At 37.3% G+C, this 18,410-nt stretch overlaps 1 protein-coding gene across 5 annotated transcripts in view; it reads right to left on the bottom strand.

The window, feature by feature from the left end:
* Positions 1-667: 667 nt before the first annotated feature.
* CD36 (CD36 molecule) overlaps positions 668-18,410 on the bottom strand; it is a 38,285-nt gene continuing 20,542 nt past the window's right edge. For all 5 annotated transcript variants that reach the window (XM_054075614.1, XM_054075605.1, XM_054075589.1 and 2 more), the window contains exons 3-14: positions 16,053-16,213; positions 14,778-14,922; positions 12,379-12,558; positions 12,138-12,229; positions 11,662-11,708; positions 9,367-9,436; positions 7,703-7,890; positions 6,821-6,939; positions 5,415-5,488; positions 4,053-4,107; positions 3,690-3,854; positions 668-2,110 (exon numbers count right to left, since the gene is read on the bottom strand). In XM_054075614.1, the coding sequence (XP_053931589.1) occupies positions 3,690-3,854; positions 4,053-4,107; positions 5,415-5,488; positions 6,821-6,939; positions 7,703-7,890; positions 9,367-9,436; positions 11,662-11,708; positions 12,138-12,229; positions 12,379-12,558; positions 14,778-14,922; positions 16,053-16,213 (1,296 nt within the window). In that variant the 3' untranslated portion in view covers positions 668-2,110. The remainder of the gene's footprint in view (positions 2,111-3,689; positions 3,855-4,052; positions 4,108-5,414; positions 5,489-6,820; positions 6,940-7,702; positions 7,891-9,366; positions 9,437-11,661; positions 11,709-12,137; positions 12,230-12,378; positions 12,559-14,777; positions 14,923-16,052; positions 16,214-18,410) is intronic.

Raw genomic sequence — 18,410 nt, 5'->3', positions numbered from 1 at the left:
GCAAAAATGGGCCTCAGGACATTTAAAATTACAGCCTGGCTTGCTGGATCACTGCTGCTGTAGCACAACATAGTACTAAACAAATCCAATAGAGCAAATACTATCCCTCTAACAATGGACTTGAAGCCAAAGAAAATGAATCTGAACCACTAGTGTACCAAAATAATGACAGTAGTACGGCTGTTGCTCCTTTGGTGATAAGATCTCACTTTTAGATTCTGGCAAAAAGGCTAATTTTGTTATAAAAACCTGGAGCCAGATCTTGAACTGCAGCAGAGCTGTACATGTTTCAGAGGGGAAAGCAACTTAAAAACTTTAGTGGTCCCCATTTTTTTTTTTTTTTGACCAGGCCGTAGGACTGTAGGGATGTCTTCAACTGTGAAATGAGAGGAAGGCCTTACTTTTCATTGAATAGCAAGCACTGTGGGTAATCAAATGATTAAGCTCTTTAAGTAAAAGCAGAGCTTCCAGTGAGTGCCATGCCTCTTTCACATCTCCTGCCCTGTAACTCAGTGCTGGAGAAAGAGAGAGTAGCCATGTACCACACCAACTTTGCCCTCAGGAGTATTCTCTTGGGATTTCTGTGATTTAGCAGCTCTATTCATCGCTACACAAATTTGTCCACAAAGAACATGATATTAAAATAACAGCATTTTAGTCTGTTCAGTTTTTTTTTCTTTCCAAAGGGTAAAAACACTTTATTCAAGATACTTCGTGAAAGATGTTGTCCTTTACTAGTAAAATAAATCTTTCTACTTTAAAGTCCATTGTAGCATTATTTCCAAAGACCAGGCTATAAGAGTCTGGCCATTTTTTTAACTTCCTTTTTCTTTGCAGTTCTTATTTAAAGAGACAAAAAATCCAAGAAGAAATCTTTAAAAATGCTGATTTTTTGGGGTCTTTTTCTGAATTCAGTAAGTGCATAAGAAAAGGGGGGACCCTATAACACTCAATGTCTGCCCCATTGACTCTCATTTCTAAGATATGGCATTCAGGTTAAACGGAAAAGTAAAGCATTTAAGCAGATGGCAGTGTTTGCTACCTGTCTACAGGCTGATGCACCCCATTAAACAAATGGTTCCACAAATTTCCTTGTGGCAGATGGTTTATAGTAAAGAATTGGGGTGACCTGTTTTAATTTATGTTCTTCTGTAGCAAGGAGGTGGAACCCTCTGATGTTTGATCAAAATTATCTGAATCCTACCTGTGTCTGAAATAATTTCACTTGACCCTGAAGGTGAAGTATGAGATCATTCCTTAAGAGAGGGCAAAAATGGGATTAGGACAGCGCACAGCCTGATGTTCAAGCAGTAGCCAGAAAGAGAAGGGCACAAGAGGCAACAGTAAAAGCAATGGAGCAGGTTGGGAGTTTGGGAGCAGCTCTGATTGCTAATCAGCTGTGGAGCCAAATGTTGATGAGCTCAATCAATATGAGAAAGGTTGTCTATGAGCCATCTCGATATAAAATGAATAAACAATGTATTTTAGTAAGTCTTTTATTAACTTCATGTATTACAGTTAGTAACTTTACATAATAAACTTCACATTCAATGCAATTCACGTCCCTGAATAGAAAACAGAGAGCAATTCTATTGCAGCAGCTTCCATTCCTCGAAGGAACAGAACAAAATGTTGCAACGAGAGCATCTAGAGCACAGCATGAGCTCAAAGGCGTTGTCATTCTCAGTCTGTGCTCAGAGACAGAATTTCCGTAAAAAGCTTTCAATTGTCTTGCAAATCCCAGAAGAAAAAAAGTAGTAAGTTGCATAAATGGCAGAAGGTGGACTAAGATCCAATTTCATCTTGAAGTCAATCCGACTTCAGTCTGCTTGAATGTCATTTAAAATTTGTAACAAGGTTCCAATAATCAAGCGTATTTGAAAGCACAGTTTCCATGGTGACTGCTTTAGTGATGCCAGAAGTGTGGACCTTTTGAAACAGCAGTTTATTTGGTTTAGTGAGTTGGTCTTCTCAAAATAGAAAAGAATGTTGAATTCCATAGCATGTGGACTGGCTGTGCCTTGATTCATACCTTTTGTCTCCAAATTTTAATATGCTTCTTGGCTGAAGTTTCAATTAAACATTACCTACCTCTGAACTCTTTTGTTACCTGTAGTGAAATAAAATCAGAATTCATCATGTGATGAGTTAAGTCTTCTTAAAAATGTCTTTTTAATACAGCATAATTTTCATCATAACATTCTCTACACTTCTTTTAAATTACTCTATAAATGCATTTGATTCCCTGAATGTCAATGCATTAATCCTACTTAGTTATTCTACCCATGATGGCAGTATATTTATTTTTGGTGGGCTAGGTACACTCAGGAGATATTTTGACTAATGTGGCAGTGATGCACAACTGAGAGAAAGAAGTGAAAAACTCTACCCAACACTAAAAAAGAGTCACGTACAGTGGATTCACTGAATCTCAAACAGAGGTAGGTTCTGTAAGAGCCTAGGAGTCTGCAGTTGTGTGGCCTTGTCCCAAAGAAGTACTAGAGGGCACTTCTGAACAGTTTAGCAATCTTGGATAAAATATCTACAGTTATGAACTCACTACAACTATGTTGTGCTTTGGAATAAAGAAAAGATATTCTGATATAGTTTCCAATATCCTCTCCTAGATATGCTAAGAGCATCCTGAAAGATTAAGGCTGGGAAGACATTTGAAAACATTAGCTAAATATTTCATTCTCCACAGAACAACTGCTGAATTTACTACCACTAAAAAAAATAAGAACAACTAAATAGGTAACGCCTCTGAACTTAGAATCATAGAATCATAGAATCACCAGGTTGGAAAGGACCCATGGGATCATCGAGTCCAACCATTCCTAACACTCCCTTAAACCATTTCCCTAAGCACTTCATCAACCCATTCCTTAAACACCTCCAGGGAAGGCGACTCAACCACCTCCCTGGGCAGCCTGTTCCAGTGCCCAATGACCCTTTCTGTGAAGAATTTTTTTCTGATGTCCAGCCTGAACCTCCCCTGGCGGAGCTTCAGGCCATTCCCCCTTGTCCTGTCCTCTGTCACTTGGGAGAAGAGGCCAGCTCCCTCCTCTCCACAGCCTCCTTTCAGGTAGTTGTAGAGAGTAATAAGGCGTCCCCTCAGCCTCCTCTCAGCTCTCTCAACCCCAGCTCTCTCAGCCGCTCCTCGTAAGACTTGTTCTCCAGCCCCCTCACCAGCTTCGTTGCTCTTCTCTGGACACACTCCAGAGCCTCAACATCCTTCTTGTGGTGAGGGGCCCAGAACTGAACATAGTATTCGAGGTGCTGTCTCACCAGTGCCAAGTACAGAGGGAGAATCTCGTGGACCTGCTGGTCACAAGCCAAGATGCCGTTGGCCTTCTTGGCCACCTGGGCACACTGCTGGCTCATGTTCAGTCGGCTGTCAACCATTACCCCCAGGTCCTTCTCCTCTGGGCAGCTCTCCAGCCACTCTTCCCCAAGTCTGTAGCACTGCGTAGGATTGTTGTGTCCCAAGTGCAGGACCCGGCATTTGGCCTTGTTGAACCTCATGCCATTGGCCTCAGCCCAGCGGTCCAGCCTGTTCAGATCCCTTTGCAGAGCCTCCCTACCCTCCAGCAGATCCACACTTCCACCCAGCTTAGTGTCATCCGCAAACTTCTCGAAACCCTGGGGAAAAGTTACTGCTGAGGACTGAATTGTCAGTGGTTACTTACTTATTTTAGTTTCTTTGTTCTGCATATGAAAAAGGAACCCATGAACGCGACAAACATCACAGAACCTGCAATCATTAACGCCATCTGCAGCACACCCAGAAACTGGACCCGACCAGTGACTTTACTTCTGAACATTTCTGCTTTCTCATCCCCAATGACAGCAGACTGAAACAATACAAGAAAATGTCAGTTAAAAGGAAGTATGCAAGCCCTGATTTGCTGAATATATTGCTGGCATGCACAACTGACAGCATGAATTTAATTGCGCAATTGCAGGGCATCAAGACTGAAAAAGCTAGGTTGTAGGGTTTTTTCTCTTTTCTTTTTTAACAGTGAAAATTAATAGACAGAAAATATACTAACCTCATTTAGCCAAAGAAGAGGAAAAATGTAAGGTTTCTTCACTTTTGATAAAGCTCTGAAATGAGGAAAAAAAATAAGTAAAGCATTTTAGCTTTAGTTTGGCACATAAGGTCAGTCTTTACTTAAACATTTTTCTTTTCCTCTCACTACATTTCTACCTTCCAAATGTACCTTTTTAGTATAGTTTTGGACTGAAAACAAATAAATGTAAAATTATTAACAGTCTTTTTCAGTATCGGTTAACCATCTCTTTCTGTCTGGTCTTACATGTGTGGGTAGGTAGAAAGAAGAAAGGTGAGGTGGTCTGAAGATCTATGAAATGTCCACCTGTCAGATGTTCAGGATCCCAAAATGCACAACTGTACATGTAAATTTGAGCCAATAAAGAGTAAAGAAACAGCTAGAAAACTGTCAGCCCTGGTGATAAAACCCACCTAGTGACAGAGCACACATAAATTCTCTCTCTCATTGGATTTATTACAGAAAATACATTTTGCCTTCCAGTTCAATCTTATGGTCCCCATCTGAGTTTTGTAAGAATGTTATTTTTAAGAATATGTTGCCTCATGAGCTTCTGTGGGGAAATAAAATGTGTGTTAAAGTACTTATGCAGTGGCTTGCTCAAGAAGGTTTCTTTTGCTGAAATTTATGGTCTCTGAAAAGCTATCACTGAAATTTTTGCAAGAAAGATGAAAAAGCTTTTGGAATTTTTTTTTTTTATTACTTCTTATCCCAGTCAACTCTAATGACAACCTCGTAGACCAATCAGTCCTCTTGCAAAAAAAGTCTTCAAAAACTAATTGTAAAATCATAGAATGGTTCAGGTTGGAAGGGACCGTAAATATCATCTAGATTTAACCACTCTGCCACAGGCAGGAGCACCTTCCACTAGATCAGCTTGCTCAAAGCCTCATCCAGCCTGGCCTTGAACGCCTCCAGAGATGGGGCATCCATGACTTCTCTGTGCAATCTGTTCCAGTGCCTCACCACTGTCAAGATAAAAAAATTTCTTCCTGCTAGCTAATCTAAATCTACTCCCTTTCAGCTTAAAAATGTTATCCTTCACTCTATCACTATACTTCCTGATAAAGAGCCCCTCCTCAGCTTTCCTGTAGGCTCCCTTTATGTACTAGAAGGCTTCTATAAGGTCTCTGCAGAGCCTTCTCTGAGCTAAACAGGTCCAACTCTCTCAGCCTGAGCTCATAAGGGAGGTGCTCCAGCCCTCTGATCATCTTCATGGACCTCCTCTGGACTCACTCTAACAGATCCATGTCCTTCCTCTGCTGAGGACTCCAGAAGTGAATGCAGTACTCCGGGTGAGGTCTCACAAGAGTAGAGTAGATGGAATGAAGTTGAACTTACTCAATTTTTGGTGCGGGCTTCACAAGGAGGTTTACTTGCAGCCTTTTTGCAAACTGTAGTGTAAAACCAGTGATCTAAAACCAGAAAAAAACCCCTCCCATTAATTTATATCAATGAACTGGGTGTCTAAGCCTAGATTGTAGACTCCGTCAAAAAAAAAAAAAAGAAACAACACTTCGATATTATTTTACCCTCATTTTTTGAAGGATTCCATTTTTATGAAAATGTAATGTTTCTAAGGGTCTCTCATTTCTATAGAATTTCTGATTTTTTGGGTTTTCCACAGTTACTTTTTTATTTGAAATCAAAATTGAAGGCCAAAAAAGATTAAAAATGCTAAATGAGTCAGGAAATGTCTCATATAAAAATATGGTTTGTTTGTTTTGTTTTTTCTTCAACAGAAATCAGCTAAGTTTTATTTTTAAGGAAGAAGGATATTGAACTTGCATAGGGCCAAACCAAAATATTTCATATCATAACAAACATATCAAAACCAAGGTCAAATCATTTTTTTAATCTTCTTCTTTTCCCCTCTGTCCTCCACAAAAACAAAGCAGGGTATGATTTTTGAAAATTTCATCAGATTCAAGAAATTCTATTTGATGCCTCTATTCCAAATAAAGTAAAACAAAGATTGTACTTTAGATCTCCTGATAGAAGTTACATAGCTTAAATGTCAAATTATGCAACTAAAAGTATTTTAGTGGAAAATAATGAATTTTACATTTTCATCCACAGTCAGAACAAAATAAAACTTTGAAACCTTAGAATTCCTCACACAATTGAGAAAAAATTGGTGAATACATTTTAAGTTAAGAATCTGAATAACTGAAACAGAAGTAGAGGTAAAATTGGAGGCAATCAAAATCAGACCCGTAAAAAAATTCCTTTTGGGAGCTCTGTTGAAAAATCTGAGTCACAAAGAGTATATTAGATCTGTTCGAGACTAGTATGATCAGGCTTCTGGCAATTTTCTTGAAAATAAACTGATTTATATTTATTTAACTCAATTGAGATACTAATTATACAAAAATTGTTAGTTATAGAAAAAGAAAAATATAAAGTATAGAGGGAACAGAAGAACTCTCTTAGAAAAGAATTTGAGTGTTTGAATATCATAAAAAAGCTATAGTATAATTCAAGTTTTGCTGGATCTATTTAATGCCATATTCCTAAAAAGGAAAAATGAAAACTTATTTTGTAAATTTTGAATATCAGAATGAGGCAATGTTCTGCTCTAATATTCAACTGCTAAAATCATAACACTTTCGTGAACAAATCTTGGAAAAGCAAATATTGTGTCTTCTGCTTGTGCCTCTGGAAAAAGGTAAAAGGTCTACACTTCTACAATTAAATTTAAACATTGCAAGTTTCTTGAGTTACAATTATTAAATATTTGAACTTACAGGCTCTACATCTAGAAACGTCTCGTGTTCCTTCTCATTTGGGCTCAGGCCTTCAACATCATTCAATATAGATTCACTCGCATGAAGAAAATGCGGAAGAGAGATAAATACTGGTCTTCCTGTTTGAAGAAACAAACTCACATGAATCATTCAGCCTTGTTTCAGTGCTCATCTTCTGAGGCCATTTTCAACACAAACATAATTTTTTATACAGACACACAATCCTGATAATAATATTTATATCCCTACTCTTCCTGCTCCCTTAATTTGCACAGTTCTATGATTCTGCTGTCATTAGAAAAATTTACAAGATGAAATAAGTTGGAATCATAAATCCTGCTCGTCTATGCCCACTCTGTGGAGGTGGCCATGCTGCCAGTTTCATGCTAAGGTGAGGACCTAACTGTCCCCGTTTCTCTAACCCTCGTGATCTTGTTTTAGCAGAAAGCAAGCCCGAAGGGAACCCGTGCTGTCCACTCTCCACCTAACGCAGACTCTCTATATATTTATTTTATTAAACCAGTGTTAAACTCAAGAAATAATGTCTCTCAGTCTCTGCATGTGTTTATAGTTGTGTATGCACATGCACACACTGCGTGTGAGAATTATCAGAAATAGAAGGGCTGTGACTATCTCTGGGATATAGACACCTTCTCTTTCTTTTCTATACATGCATTCATACTGTTTCAGTTTACAATCTGTAGCAGCGTGAATTTGCATGACACTATGCAAAATACAGAAACACTATAAGAGCTCATTTTGAGAAATGAGGCTACAGAAAATGAAGGGTCTCACAGGAAATCCGTGGAAGAATTTACAGAAAAACACAACCATCCTGGACGTTTAGATGGCCTCTTTGGCAGTACCGTGTCACTACTATACCTGCTTTGCAGGCACTAATGTCTAGGACTCCAGCTAACGTGCAGTTCTGTGATATGACTCGATCTGTACAGAAGCAATAATTATCTGCGACTTCAGCAGGTGATGCAAATGCTTCACGTGGAACTGTGAAACGATAGAGCGATATTCCTTTCACATTCTGCTTGCCCTGAAAAACTCCATAGATGGATCTGAATATAAAAGAGGACAAACATGTTTCAGTTATTTGGATTAAAAATCTGAATTTGTTGCAATACTTCTTAAGGATACTTCAACCGTCTCTTTTAAAAGAAACAAGCACTCCAGAGAGCCAAAGTCCAAAGTTCCCTTCACACCATTCAGCAGTTTGTAGGGCTATTAATCTGTAATGGAGAATACTCCACACTTTCACAAAAGGATGTACAAGCTCAGAGATAAGCATGACAATACAAATATACAGACAAAAATACTAATTCTAATAATAAACAGTATACACAAACTTACAAATTAATTAACATCTCTTTTCACTACACATTTCTGCATTGATTGTTATAAAATTTTTGAAAGTTTTCAATTATGGTACATTTACTTTTCAAGATAAATCAGCACTGCTATAGGATTTTGCTGACCTGATGATATTAATTTGAGCTTTATGATGCAGCTTACATTCTCCATATAAACTTATTACATTGCAGAATGCCACTTAGGCTTATTTTTGCTGATATGTTATCAACTGATATGGAGATATGGTTGTTACACAGTAATGTAACCAGGGCAGCAACACTTTGTATTGCAGCCAAACAAAAACAGGGGTCTGGGTTTTGTAACATGGACAGAAACCTTTTTCCATAGCCCTGTTTTAGCATGACCTTTGGGCAATTACTACTGTCCTTCTCCATTGTTCATTAATAGAATTAAATGACCAGAGGGATCTCTCAGACTGTGCAATCAATCCAAAGAATTTTATAATGTCTCCTCTGTATAGAATCCTCTTTTCCATGACTTGTGAAATGCTTTCCAGTTTGGAAATACAATTACTTCATGAAAAAGAAACCAAAAAACCAACTTCAATTTCATGTAAAAACCCTGATCTCTAAAAGCAGCCTGCAAAGCAAATGGCCCATGTTAAACATAGTTAAAAGGAAACAGCTGTTTCCAGGGAGCAAAATAAATAAAGGGGTTGAACCTCCCAAAGTAAATACACTGTAATGCACTCTAAATCTTTTACCACTGCTCTCAGCGATCCCACTGGAGAGCTCAGGGATACTGAATAGGCACAGCAGAAGCAGCAGACTGAAAAGCAGTCAGTGTGTGATGTATTAAGCAGGTTTGTTTGTTTGTTTGTAAATATATAAAAATAAAATATGTAAAAATATCCTGTGAGAAAACAATTTAGAGTATCCAGTGGATACAGTAATCTCTGTTCTGCATAGACGGTGTTCTGCAGAAATGCCAAAGATGGGTCTAACTGGTCCCTGCTGTACCTACTACCCTCTCAGACCAAATAAGGAAGGCTATAGACTAGGTCCTGATCTTAGGAGTTGTTGAAGATGTTTGGATTAAATATTTATACTGAATGCCTGGGTGACCTGAGCCCAAGCAGAGCCCCTGCAGTTGCCCTTTGAAACAAAAGAGCATTCCATTGCCACACACAGGTATGTGTGCACACGAGGAAGGGACCAGCCTACCTGCAGATATCGGAGGAGAAGAAGCGCAGTACCTGATCCTTCTTAACAAACGGTGGGAACGATGCTCCATCTGTGAATAAAGTAAAATAAGAGCTTGAAACCAATTTCACTTAGAAGATTTAATTTCAGGCCTGTACACATCTATCACTTTCCTATAAAACTTTAGAAAAAGTAAACAAGATGAGTCATTTATGGGGAAAATATTTATGTAAGTTATTGCACAGTAAAAAGCACTCCATAGATAAGATTGTATTTTGAACGTGAGCCAGAAACAGAGGATAAAAAACCAATCCTGCTTAATATGAACACAAATATTTGTTGCCATTGCTTCAAGGTTTATGCAGTCTAAAGACTTAAAACTTTCTAGACGTGTTTGATTAACCTGCACTTACAGTACTCAGCACTTACAAGAAACAAAGCTTTAGACTTCAAAACTCCCTATTTACTCATCAGTGCTGAACCTTTTTGCACCAAATGTTACTCAAGTGGATCTCTTCTTTGTAAGCTGGTATGGTCTCTATAGCTAACAGAGAGAAGGAAGCACCGCTAAGATGCAATCCGTCTCACACATGGTAAACATGCAAAATAAGTCAGAGCAGTAACACTTCGGTGATGTCTTTCCATTCACTACAAACAGAAATCAGACGGCCAGTTCAGATGTATACGTCTGCATTGCAAGCATTCAGGGTTAAGTAAGAGGACTGTCTGCCATTTTCTGAAACCAGGTGGTATAGCAAATCTCCAATCAGTATATTTGTTACTTCTTGCCACAATTTCTGTTTAATTTCTCAGTCAGCACTCATAACCAAGTCATTGAAAACATCTGTGATATCTTTGAGTCTAGTTGGCAAGAGCGAGGAAGCTAAATTACATACTGCCACTTGCTCAATGCTGACAGGAGCACTTTTTCTTAAAGAAGATCCAAGATCATTCTAGATACACACTATTTCTACACCTTGGCAGTCTTGGAGAGTTTGCAAATGTGGACTTATTTCAAGCCCCATACAAGAATACTGCTTAATCTTTTCATCTAGGTACTGACTTATTCTATACTTATTCTGCACTTTGATGTGAAAGTCTACAAGATAAGAAAGAATTCTCACACTTCTAAGACATTTTAAACCTGCTGCTTCTCTAAACACATGGTCTCTCCCCAGCAGACACACTGAATGTTCTTCTAGACTGGGTGATAACCTTTGCTAACAAGGAAGATCTTCACATTTTCACTGTACTGGAGCACTTAGTCTAGTTAGCTGAGTATGTTTATTCCATCAATTGTGGAAGAAGAAAAAGCGAAAAGCTGACCCCAGGAAAAAAATTCAGGCTCTGTAAGAAAGAAGGTATATCCCAAAACATAAGAAAATATTGCTTCTTATAAAACTAATTACATGGGTTAAAAAGGATCTAATCCTTTTTGATTCACAGGTTTTTGGATAGTCATATTCTTGTGATGCATTTGAAATACTTAAGTACACATTCTCATGTGCTTTGGGTTGTAAGGAAAACTATCTATGCCAGTTAAGGAAGCCCAGAAAAGAAAAAAACCTGCCCCAAAACCTGCTTGTTTTAACACTCGCTCACTGAAGGCCTAAAGCTCTTTGCAAAAGCCTCCACTGTGACATCTGCCAACCTCTGCTCAACAGATTGTGGTTGACATCCTCATTAAGAAGAAAAAAATATAATCTTGAATAAATGTATCTTAAACAAGTCAACACTTTTCATATGCATTCCAAAAGTAAATTAAAAACTATTCTTCCCTTGTTTATTCATCCCAAACAACTTCTTTTCATCATCCCTTTTCACTTGCTAGTGGCCTCCGAGCCATCTGTCTGATAGTCTTCTCCTTTGTCACTTTCTTTTCATATCTCAGTAAAAAAAAATTCTATCCATTCTGGTTCATTTTACATCACTGTAAATAAATGTATATTATGAGAGTACAAAGATAATTTTCAACCGCTAGGGCAATGAAAAGGAATCTTAGATATATTGTACCATGAGGACAATTATTAAGAATAGAGAGTTAAATTCTTTTCTTCTGTCTTCCACATCACCTCTAGCTGAAGAGAGTGTATGTTCATGTATACACAAAATAATGTACAATAACATTTAATATATATATTATGGAACACACATGTACAGTATTTGTAGTATGCATATATTCATATTTATATAGACATATAACACACAAAATTCCCCTGTCAAAGCCCAGGGGAATTAACTTAAATATTTTTTTTTCATTATTCTCTTGCAATAACAAGAAATTTGTTGATGTTTTAAAAGCCTTAGTAGCCTTACCTGTGCCATTAACCATATCACAGTGACCTTCCCAGTATGAAAGATTCCTTTAAGATAAAAAAGAAAATCATGCTTTATGTAGTATATCATATAATGTAATCCATTTCATCACCTGTATTGTTAAATGTAACTGCTCCAGTAAAAGCCTGATCCATTAGCAAAGTCAGGACAAAGATGTTCATTCATTTATTCAGATAAACTATATGATGCATTAGAATAGCATAAAAGGGATCTAGCTGCTTAAGTATGCAAAACAGAAGTAACTGCTTGTTTCAAAGAATCAATAACCGTCTTAAATCCAAGCTCTTAACAGAATCATTAATAGCTGAAAGAGTGGTGGTTTTGCTAAATTGAGGGCTTGATCCAGCTTCCTTTGAATCGTTGAAGATATTCCACTTATGTATAGCTCTTAATGAATCAAGCCTTAAAAGCCATACCTTGAAAATATGTATGCTTTCTGTACAATGTTATGATACCTTTTGTTTTTATAACTTTCGATTATTGCTGTTTTCTTAATATCTTCTTTCCCAGTATAAACTTTGTAAAGGCCATCGAATGTCCCATTATACTGTAACAGACACAAGAAGAAGGAATAACAGCTAGAAGCATTGAACCAGATGGTAGCATTGTCAGATTTTTCTTCCTCATAGTAAATGCCTTAATTTTTATTCACAGAATAAAAATTGAAGGCTTTGCCTCCTCAGTGGTTTCACTTACCGGGTAGAAGACTCCCAGAACTGGGTCCAAGGGGAAAGGGATCTTGTTTAAGAAGGGATCTTTGTATCCCCACAGTATTTCTTTCACTGTTCTGTTCTGCAGCATGGATGACTTAGAAGATTTAATCCAAGTGTTTAATAGTAGTTGTATAAAATTATTTGTATACAAGGCAGGTGCAGCCTACAACAACAGTAAAATTAATGTTTAGCATTAAATGCTTCATATGATTTGAGTCAAAACCACAGAAACTAACTCCAAGAAATCTTTGGCCAAGCTGGTTTCCAGAGTTGCAGCTCACTACAAGTTAAGTTTCCACTTAAAACTGATACTCCTTAACAGAATAATTACTGGGCATAACTTACACAAAAGCTGATAATCTGTCTTTACTGCTTACATGAGTTCACTAGATCACCCCTTATCAAAGAATTACAGAAGACTTGAGTTCGGAAGCGACCTTTGAGGTCCTCTTGTCCAACCTCACCACTTAAGCAGGACCACCGAGAGCCAAATGCCCAGGACCATGGACAGGCAGCTTCTGAGTATCTCCTAGAAAAAAACTCAAATCCCCGTCCGTGTAATAGGAGCTGTACCACTTTCAGATTTCTACTTCTTTTCTGTTATCTCCATATGTCACGTACTTCAGAATCTCTTACACTATAAAAACGTAAGTAAAAATATACAAGCCTCGTTACTTATTGCCTTAGATTAGTGGTTTAGATTTGTTCTTATGCTAACAGCAATACAACTGTATCCTGCATAAAACTGACTAAAGTGCTAAATCTTCATTATTTCTTTACTTAGAAAGAATACATATTTACAAGACAAGTCCCACTTTCTGAACAGTTTTAATTCTAAGTAATGGGTAACTTTTCCTAATCCATTGAAGAATAGTGTAGATTTACCAGCAGTAATTGTAATGAACATTCCCGGAGGCGTAAACACAAAGTCAAGACCATAAAGACTATTAATAGCTTGTGGAAAGCAAACAGAAATCATAAATCTGTATAAAACCAGGTGATTCTCTTAGAGCAAGTGCTCAGCCTAGGCCTGTTAGTGGGCCATGTATTTAGTGCTATGGGGATAGCAACAGAAAAGTCACTTTTAGTCTCATTTCTTTTCCCTCACCCTAATGAATCTTTTACTTTTGTCTGAACTTGAAGTAGAAAGCATGGATATGGCAAGATTATGATATATAAGAGTTGTGGATTCAATCCCCTTAGATTAAGAAAGTGTGAAAAAATACTTCTCTGCACTCTCAGTGAGTATTTTGACAACAAGTTTATTACATAAAAGGTGGACTCTAGTGGATTAAAGTCAGTGCTGTCAAATGAGATAGTCAGAGCCTTTCTGGGAATTTCTGCTTCCAGCATTGTGTTTCCAGACAGCAAAATGGAGTTTGGATCATCTGTTCCTATCTCCCCTGACGTGGCTTCTTCCAGGAATAAGCCTATGCTTGAGACTCATAAAGAGCTGCATGGTCCAAAGTGTGGCAGCTGAGCAGTATTGGCTAATATTGTGACTTAAAGGACTCTGAGTACAGGAAATGAAAAATGATTCTATACTGCATTAACACCAAGTATTTCTCTGCCTCTAGCATCCACCTTCTCACAGTAATCCTGAACACTCACAAACACCACAGAGTTAATGCAAGATAATCATACAACATAAATAGGAATGTTGTATGATAAATACAAACTGATAAACTAGGGATGTAGGGATAAATACAAAAGCTGTAAACAATAATCAAGGGCAAATGTTCTCAGCCTGAGACAAGACAAATACATCTGGACTGAAAAGGCTCTAGCGCTACTGTAGGTGGGGACACCTATGATTTTCTTTGAAGGACTAAGGGCTCAGTTGGATGGAGAAGCTCAAGGGATGCCATTGCGGGGGTGCTGAGGGGCACCACGGGGAGCAAGCAGCTGGGGCAGTGAGACTATGCATACACCCAGGGTGGGATTTAATGCAGCCTCCCTTGCAAAGCAGGACTGAGGATATTATGGAGGCATATGGAGTATGGCAAATCCGTCTTATATTGTCCATGCTGTATTTCGCAGAAAGAGAATCTGTCCACAAACTTTTAAATCATTCCCACACTAAAACTGATTAACAGGGTGTTTTTTGATACATCCCATTGAACCTGATGACTTTACTTCCATTGACAGGAACGGGTCAATTTTCCTTTGCCGTTTAAATTGCCCTGGGAATAGAAGGAAATATTAATATATGTGAAATAAGCCCTCAGAATTTTTTCTTTAAAGTCAATAATACAGGTATCCTCAGTGTAGCTAACACTTGTATCATTTGCATTCCTAGAGAGGAAATCTAGCCTGGCGCAGTTTCAGTATTCCTAATTCCTCCAGTATCTCAACATTTGAATGTGAACATTCTTTACTTACAACAACAGCGAGGTTCAGGCATGTGATGGTATCATTTTCTGTCCCAATAGACATATCTGGTTCAAACCGAGCAACATTAGGCAACATGTAGGATATTGTGCCATCAGGGTTTTCTGTGACATTTTCTTTGGGTAAATATCGCACCCTTGAAATTCAAAATAAATCCAGAAAAAAATTAGCATTTGATTTTCAAAACAACACATAACCGTGCCTAAATGAAGTTTTTTTGAAAAATTGATGAACATTTTTGTAGATGAATGCTGAACATTTTATAAGACCTGAAAGGATTCTAGACTTTTCGTGTGAATAATTCTAGACTTTTCCTGTAAAAATCCTATTTTCTGTAAAACATTTTTTCTTTTGGAAATATTTCCTCAGTGCCTAATGGGATTTTTTTTCTTGATACTTAAACAAAACCAAATACACCTCTTTATTTTTTTTTTAAGTAATGGATCTTGTATCTCTTTATATTTTGTTTTATATTAATTACATTTATTAAAACTTCTTTTTAAGCTTTCCCATGGTTTACTATCATTAGAAGAGAATGACTCAGAATGGTTAAAAAAACCATCCCAAATGATGTCAAAAAAAGATATATCTTTAGGAAAGCAATTTTATAACAAGGCTGCAAATGATGTCTGGATATTGGGCTTAATCACTCAGGAAGCATTAACAAGACCTATGTCAACATCACATATTAAATTAGGCAAATTGTTAAAAACATCCCTGAATGAGGATGGACTGCTCTACTCAGGCCCTACCCGGTACATTCAGAAAATTGAATGCCTTCCAGTGGAAAACTTGGAAAAGAAAAAGCTATAAATTAAAAATGTCATAAGGTAATAAAGAAATAAAACATATTATTAAAAGAAATTTGAGTGATACATGCATGATAAGATAAGCTCTTGGGCTCAGGGCATCTGGTGGATTTTCTTCTATGTAAAAAGTTGGCAAAAACTGAACAGCAACAAATGCAACCACGCCTGTGTGGAGTTGTGGCAAACTCCTTGCTAATGAGCAATTGTTTTTCACAAGAGAAAATAGCTTTACACCCAGTTTCCCAATTACATATTTCTATATGTGTTTTCCCAATGTGAGACCCAATATAGAAAGTGTTTCTGATTGCTGTGCACAGATGCAATGTAAGCATTTTTGTCAACTCTGACTAAAATATAACATTGGAATTTCAAAATCAAATCTTAACTCTGCAGAACTTTCTCAGATTTTAACAAAATTTCTGATAAGACGTATTATATATTCAGAGGCTTTTCTTACCTGTATGTGTAAGGTCCTCTCTGTTCAAGTACTGGACGTGCTCCAGACTCTAATACTTCTGAAGGATTTTGCACATTGAAAATCCAAAATTGCCTATAAACTGAACTTCCTGGCACAAGCCAGTTTTGAAAAGCAATGGTACCATTTGCAATGACAGCTTCCTAAAAGGACAAAAACCAAAGCTGAAATTAACCACAAAAAATGAGGGACATTTACTTTCCAGATCATTGTATAAGATCCTGAAACAAACATAAAAAAAACTATCTCATCATCCATGAGAGGCATACAGCACATATTTGTGGCCGAAATTTGAAGGCAGCCTGACATTCCTGCTCAGTGAGAGCAAAAGTGAATCCTCTAAAAGAAATGACAACAAGCTCATACACGTGTTACTGAGAGCAAAATACAGCTATAAAGATATGACATCAGGAATCACTCCAGAGTAACCATTGTCTGTGGCACTCAGCTATAATGTCATAAGTGTCCATCCAGTCTCTGGGACTGTACAGTGAGAAGCAGAGTTTGAAGGTATGTTTCCTATATTGTCAGGTGAATACCTGCTTTTCCTGGTCTATGTCAAGCCTCTTTCTATATGATTGTCCCCTGTAGTCTTTCCCTGTGGCGGCAAAAATTTGGAAAAGTTTTTTCAATAGCAATAAAAATCTAGGCTGCCTGGTTTCTACATATAAATTTATTTTTATTAAAGTGGTGCAATATTTATTAGTTAATATATTAACTTGAATCCCAGAAATTAAAAGGGCAGTATGTCTCCAGATAGAAAGAAAAGGCATTTTAAATACAAGCTGTTAAATCTTTCTAGCTTGTTTCTGCCACTAGAGCTTGCTTAGTAAGTACTATGAAAAAATTAAAAAGAAATACTATGAATTAAGAACCATCACAGTTAGAAATTAATACCATGTCTTGAAGAACTCTTACCACAGGCAGGGCATTGTCTGTGAAAGCCCGTTCCCATGGAATTGTAAATGCCTTGCTGTTGGTGGAAAGCACTGCATTTGATGTCTGAATAGCTGCTATAATTTATATGTATTTTTGTGACAGGTGAACGTAACCTTGCTAAGGCAGAATAAAACCTAGAACTTTGCCTTTATTCATGTCTTCATTTAATAAAATCAATATCCTCACACCAGCAAGTCCTTGGATTTTGGCTGTCTGATCACTGTTGAGGCCAGCCTTAAATGTCACTTGTATGTTCCCCTAGTAACACTGCCATGCTTTGTGATATTATGAGATATAAGGGAATTTGGAAAACTACTAATTTGCATTTAATGATATGAAACACTTCCCAAATCCCTAGTCAACCTACATCAACCCTTATATCTTATTGCATAGTCAATTATTGTTAGCAAAAGTAGCTATACTGTATGTAACTGCTGCACAGCCAAGATAATTTCTTCACCTAAATGTGCAAGGCTGAGTGAAATCAATGGGAACTTTAACCCCGTTTGTTTCTGAGAAATTTTTTCCTCCACTTGTGGTGAGTCAACTGGCAATACATAAATTCAAGAAATGCTGAGCAATCAGCAATAGAAGTTTGCTGTACTTTGTTGCTTTATGCTGAATTCAGCCGTCCTGGCTTCCAATGAAGAAATAAAATATACAAACCAAAGCTTCTGTCTTGAATAAAGGATCTGGCCAGATGGACAAAAGGTGACATTTTCTGAGAACCCAGAATAGCCCTGAATATTTTAGGCTGTAACAAAAGTATTATTAGTTTATCTCTGTGTGTCATATGTGTTGGGCTGCTTATGTAAGCTGAAAGAGTTAAACAATACAATTCTGTAAAACCAAATAAGTTACATTCCAGGAAAGCAAATAATCTTCTTCCATTTTGCAGCTGAAAGTACAATTAGCTATTTATTATTAAGTGATAATTAATAACTTATTATTAGCCTTTCTATCCAGGCCTTGTTGGATCAAAAATTTTAGTCTTTTTTCAGTCCTTGTTCTTAAAAAATTATGGGAGCCAATCAATTTATCACTGATAATGCTGCAAATTGTGTGATTAGATCACTTATGTTCTGCTGAGACCCAGTAGTTGCTTTAGCTTCATTAGTTTAAACACAGATGTGACGTGAATATCACAAACAATTTTAAATTTGAAGTGTTTCCTATGCCCCCAGTGGCTAAGGAGGTGTAATCTGGCCAATCATAGGTAACACATAAGTAGACATACAGATGGCTAAACATAATAATAGCTAAAACTGATAGCTTCATTTCTAAGAAGAGCAGAGACTAACTCTGAAGACTCTACAGAAAGAGTGCAGCACTGAGATATTGTTGCAAATCATACCTCACTATTCTGTAGTAACACTATCTGGCTTCTGTTAACCTCCTGAC

The sequence above is a fragment of the Cuculus canorus genome, chromosome 1 (genome assembly GCF_017976375.1).
Source record: "Cuculus canorus isolate bCucCan1 chromosome 1, bCucCan1.pri, whole genome shotgun sequence".
Lineage (NCBI taxonomy): Eukaryota > Metazoa > Chordata > Aves > Cuculiformes > Cuculidae > Cuculus > Cuculus canorus.
The sequence above is the reverse complement of the archived record's forward strand: the minus strand, read 5'-3'. Positions and strand labels throughout refer to the sequence as shown.